Source organism: Anarrhichthys ocellatus, unplaced genomic scaffold, assembly GCF_004355925.1.
Source record: "Anarrhichthys ocellatus isolate YVR2014 unplaced genomic scaffold, GSC_Weel_1.0 scaffold141, whole genome shotgun sequence".
Lineage (NCBI taxonomy): Eukaryota > Metazoa > Chordata > Actinopteri > Perciformes > Anarhichadidae > Anarrhichthys > Anarrhichthys ocellatus.
The window spans coordinates 1-5424 of NW_022280171.1; the positions used below are offsets into that span (position 1 = coordinate 1).

The following is a 5424-nucleotide window of genomic DNA, read 5'->3' on the forward strand; positions in this document are numbered from 1 at the left end:
ATCTATATAGAGATATAGAGATAGATAGATATAGAGATAGATAGATATAGAGTATTTTTATGTCCATGCCACACTGACATGTTTTAGGTTTTGCCGGGTAACATGCCAGTACGCTGGTTTTAGCTACGTTTTGGTCTCCAACAACTACTGAGGGTTATATCCGTCTCTTTAGCTGCTAAATGCTCCACTGTGTTCACCAGCTAGTGGCAGAACCTGTGTCTGTCTGCTGCTTGGTGCTGGCCAGGTATTGTACGGTGGGTTCATCAGAGCTTGTTTCACTGGAAACAGCAGCCTTTAGAATTTCCAGGTAGTGTATCTAAATCAAGGACTTTGTTACGGTTATATTATTATGGTTATTGTTATATACAGTATAAAGATGGCATTTGTCCATGAATTGTCAATTGAATGAATTGTCAAAACAGTGAAGTACATTGACTTTTCCCATCATGTACACATTCATTTAAAATGTTAAAATGTTCCACTGATCAGTTTACGGTGTTATTAAGGTTCGAAATTGACTGTAGTTTACGATCGGGATCTGAAATATTTTCAGATTCTTACTCGGTATCTAGGTATTTAATGGGTTAACTCCTCTTTACCCTTTGTGGTAAATAATGAATGAATTTAAATATGTTCATATATTCAAAGCTAATCTTGCGAAAACTAGCAACACTAGCTAGATTTAAAAAAATAAATCATCCATTTTAAAAATCACAGCCCAGTGTTGCCAACTGTTCTCTGATGAAAGAAGCTAGCAGCCCGAGCTCCAAAGTCAGAAGCCCTTCAGCATTGTGAGATGTATGATAGTTATTGTAATTTGTAATAGTAGGCTATTACAAAAATAGTCAGACTGATGGACACATAACCCCTTCCACACGTCATACCTCTATTTGTTGTTGTGCTTGTGAACGAGTACGATCATTTCAAGCCTCTGGTAGAATAGTTGAACATTGCCCTTCTGGCTCCGCTGCAGCCTGTCCTTTCAGGCCTCCCCTCCGAAACCACTTCCCCAAAATGATCATAATGGGCCGGAACGAACAAGGCTCTAGGCCCTATTCACAGCAGCCATTTTGACATGTCAACCTAGTTGTAATTGATCAAATGAATTATGTTCCCATTCCAGTAAGATAGCATGCACAATACCAGGGCGCTGGCCCACCTACATGGAAAAGGGCCATAATGCATGTGAATAATCACACCTGTGTTTATACCTGCAATGACATGTCCAGATGACTGGTGAGAAGGGACAGATGTTTAGTACTCACAGCTGCATAGCAGCTTGTGGAAGACAGCGCAGGCAGACAGGCAGGGAGCACAGTCATGCTGATCAGTCCTGCGACAGCCACATGAGGCTTTTTGACAGAGGATTTGATTGCTGCCGGGATGTAATGACTATTTCAACAAATGGAACCAAAAAAGCTTTAATTCTTCTTCTGCGTGGACTATGGATGTCATTTTTATTTACTACTAAAAAACCTTAATATTACAAAATGACGAAATACGTGGCCTCAATTTGATACCGTAGTTCATAAAGTGTGTGTGGGGGGGGGGGCAGTGTTTTAATCTGTAAAATGATATTGTTTAAATTCATAAACTAAAGGATAAGGCTGGTGATAATCTTTTTTTCTCTATTATTGTATTATTGTCCAAAAACTGTACTTTATTGCGACTCAGTCCCACATACACCGTCCGGCTGTATTAATCACCCGCTGAGAATATAGTCCCCAACAACTACACGGTTACCTCCAGATTTAAAGTAATGCCCCCTACCTCGTTCTCCTCAGCACTGCCCACCACATAGAAGAAGAGGTCTATACTGCTCTTATAGACGACGGTCATCCCCTCCACGAACGCTATCTCATCTACAGAGAGAAGACGGAGAGAGGGATGCATTCAGGATAGAAAAGGAGGACAGATATATTTCTCTTTTATTCACACAATGACTTTATTTTAGTCCAATAAAAAATGACAAAGATTGATAGAAGAATAGGAAAAAAAGATGAGGAAGCAAATGAAAAGAAAAGAGAAAAAGGATAAAGAAAGTGATAGGGGAGGGATGAATGGCACAAGGAGGGCGGAATGAGGAAGGAGAAAGGGAGGATGAGAGGAGATGACAAAGAGAGAAGGGCAGAGAAGGGACAGGTGGGGATGAAGAAAGGCAAGGAGGGAGGTGAAGGAAGGAGACGATAGGACAGGAGACAACAACAACAAAAAAGAAAAACTCGAGAGAGCGAAGGAGGGAGGAAGGAAAGGAAAAAGAAGAAAAGGGAAAGCGAGTAGAAGTTGTGAAATGAGGAAGGGTGAGAGAGACAGGGGGAGTGAAGAGATGCTTTAAGGAAGGGAAGAGCAGGACAAAAGGAGGATGAGGCGGGAGGGAAGGAGTGGGGATATAGCATGACATGGCAGAAGAGAGGAGAAAAGGAGGAATGAAGGAGGAGTTTAGAACAACAGGAGGAATACACTGGGTGGGTGATAAGGAGGCCTGGGGCAGAGACTCGGGTGTCAGCTGTGTGAAACCTGGAATGAATCAAACTTATTCTGCAGTCCAGAGAAGTGTCCGCTGGAGTTAAAAAAAAACAGTGAGGAGATTTTTCATAGATTTTCAAGGTTCACACTAACAACTGTAGCGTGGTTTGGCACGATGGAGAGCAGGCTGCCATAGAAAGGCTTTAGGCTCACGTACAAGTGAAGGAGGAGCAGCAGGTGACATTGGAGACGTGTGTGAGTGTTGAGTAGAATACACAAGAACAGAGACAGAGAGGAACCTACTGTCTGCTTTGTGTGTCTTATTAAAGACGTTCCTCTCAAAGTTCTTCTGTTCCTTCATGGAGGGGTAGAGCCCGGGGTCGTAGTGCTGAAACAGACACACGCATCACACAGTGAATGCACGCCGGCACCGAGGCTGCTGGTTCCATTCTGGGCTAAACATGGAGGAGCTGATACTGTGAGGAGGGGTTGACAACATGTAACATAATGAGGCACCATAACAGAGGTTTGGGACGTCTTAGTCCATTAAATATATAATCATTTTTCCAGCATTGTTTTCAGCAATAGCTAGTTTTTTAGTCTTTTACTATGAAACCCCTATGGGACTTCAACTTGTCCTGCTGTGGAATCCTCGTAATAAACACAAGTCACAGCACGTTTACTTTCACAATGAAGGACATTAAATGAAGGTGTGTGCTTCGTATGTTTTGTCAGGATGGTCAGCAGTGAAGGGTTAATGTGTCCTTACCTTTGACAGAAGTCTGTTGCCATCATTGTCCAGAATGAAAACAGCTTTCACTGTGTAGAGGGAGGGTTCCTGCAACAATAAACAGAGAGAACATCTTTAATATTTCAGCTTTTCCGAGTCACATCAGGAAAACTTGGGAGAGGTCTCCTCCACAATGCCACAGCAACAGTAAAAGCATCTGACCAGTGTGTTGTATCAACCCTAATCATCCAGCAACATCCTGTACACACAGGACCCACCCAGTTTAACCAGTTACATCCGTCTGTTCAACCTGCAGACTTTTGTGCTTTTGTTTCGTCATCCAGTTTGGTTTTGGACTTTCTTTTCCAGATGTGGACATGCCAAAAGACGTTGTCCAGAATCCTGCTCACTCATCCGTCCGTCCGAAGAGTTTTCAGACCCGAGACAAAGTTCTGTTATGCACTGACTAGCATAGAATCACAGTCGGAGTGTATCACAGAACTTAGACCAGGAACTTACACAACATCCACCATACAATTTTCCCAGCTTGCATTACCATGGTTACGGGAGGATGAAGACGCCGAGGAGGACGAAGACATTTGTATCAACCACCTTTTGATTCAGGCATACTGGTCTGATAACGGCTGAACTGTGTTAACGTGGGTATAAAATCCCTTTTTACTTTTTTAGGCTTCACTTCGTGACAGTTCTTTGAGCTAAATGCTAACGTCAGCATGCTAACATGCTCACAATGACAATGCTGATGTGCTGAAGTTTAATGGGTGTAATCTTTGCCATAGTTCCTGTCATAGCATGTTAGAACGCTAACATTTGCTAATTGGTGCTAAACACGATGTACAGCTGAGGCTGATCGGACTCGTTCTGCAGATGTTTGGTCATAAACCAAATTTAAATTTTGACCTGATGATGGCGGTAGATGAAAAGTCAGATGAACACCAAAGTCTTTATGAATCTTTTGGGAACCCCCAAAGTGATGAGACGACCAACCAACACGTCCAACCCCTGAGCTGCATAATGGGAGCTATTATTCAATGGTCAGAATTTCAACCAATCAACTTTTGATGAAACTTGAAATTATGTCTCTTGTGACGGACTGGTTTAAGAGTATTCTTCATTATTCCTTCGGTACAACAGGTGTGTGATTTTTGCAAGACGGGAGCATAGAAGAATGACATATCTGTAGGGCCAAGCCAGAAGTTGGCATAGTACTGGTTCCCTCGAAAAAAAGCCAATGGGATTTTTTGGGGATTATTGCAGAAAATAAGCTCTGTGGCTTGATACTTCAGCAAGATAATCTTCACAAATGAACCTCCATATAAAAAGAATAGGAGTAGAACTAACATTCACATTCAAATAAACGTAGCAGGATGGTCAGAGCAACGGGCATTTTTATGCGGCCGTTATATACACATGCACATGTTTTCACCGGTTTCTCTTGCTCTCACACACAAGAGGGCACGCTTTTAGGCTGACCCATGTTGGTGGACGCAACGGGCAAAAAAAAGGTAGTGAAGAAGAAGACAAAGTAGCAAACATGGATATAATAATGCATATTATGACACTCACACAGAAATCGGCTTCGCAAACGTTTTTCAGTAAGAGGAAAGAAATGCAGTCCAAAGGTTTGTCAGGCCTCAAGGATTCAAACGATGACAAACTGATTATTAACATAACTTTTGTTTGTTCACAAGAAAAGGTCCCGGGTACCTTTAAGGTGCTTGTGCCGATGGGCCATCGGATCGTATGCCGATGACTGAGGATTGTTTTTGCTACAAAGATATTAAGGCAGTTTTAAATTACGATCATTATAAAATAATCTATCTGCTGCATACCATGCATGTAGAGATGTTTCTGGCGGAGCGGCACGGCCGCCCGCTGAGCCTCGTCGATCAGCACGAGTGACGAATACAGTTCAAATCCTTGGATCTGACATATGCCCATACGCCTGCTCACCAGAACTCTGCTCTGCGTTCCATAGGAGCAGTTAACATTATGGATGTGATTTGGATTGTGAAATTAATGACAAGATAATAATGTTAAACAGAACACGAGGCTGTGTTAAACATTTCAATAGAAATGTTCCCACTCCTGTTTATTCACCTAACTGTAACTGTATTGCTTGCAGAAAGCTTAAAGATGTGATTATTTCAAAGCTCTGTCATTAATAAAACCCAATGTCAAGATATTACGTTTTTCTTTGACACTAA

The 5424-nt window shown here is 42.1% G+C and overlaps 1 protein-coding gene across 1 annotated transcript; it reads right to left on the reverse strand.

Moving 5' to 3' along the window:
* Nucleotides 1-26: 26 nt before the first annotated feature.
* LOC116400004 (coatomer subunit zeta-1-like) lies at nt 27-3795 on the reverse strand. The gene is made up of 4 exons (XM_031877594.1): nt 3716-3795; nt 3236-3329; nt 2770-2854; nt 27-1862 (listed from the first exon to the last, which is right to left on the reverse strand). The coding sequence occupies exons 1-4, from the start codon at nt 3793-3795 to the stop codon at nt 1732-1734; spliced, it is 390 nt and encodes a 129-aa protein (XP_031733454.1). The 3' UTR covers nt 27-1731.
* Nucleotides 3796-5424: the final 1629 nt, after the last annotated feature.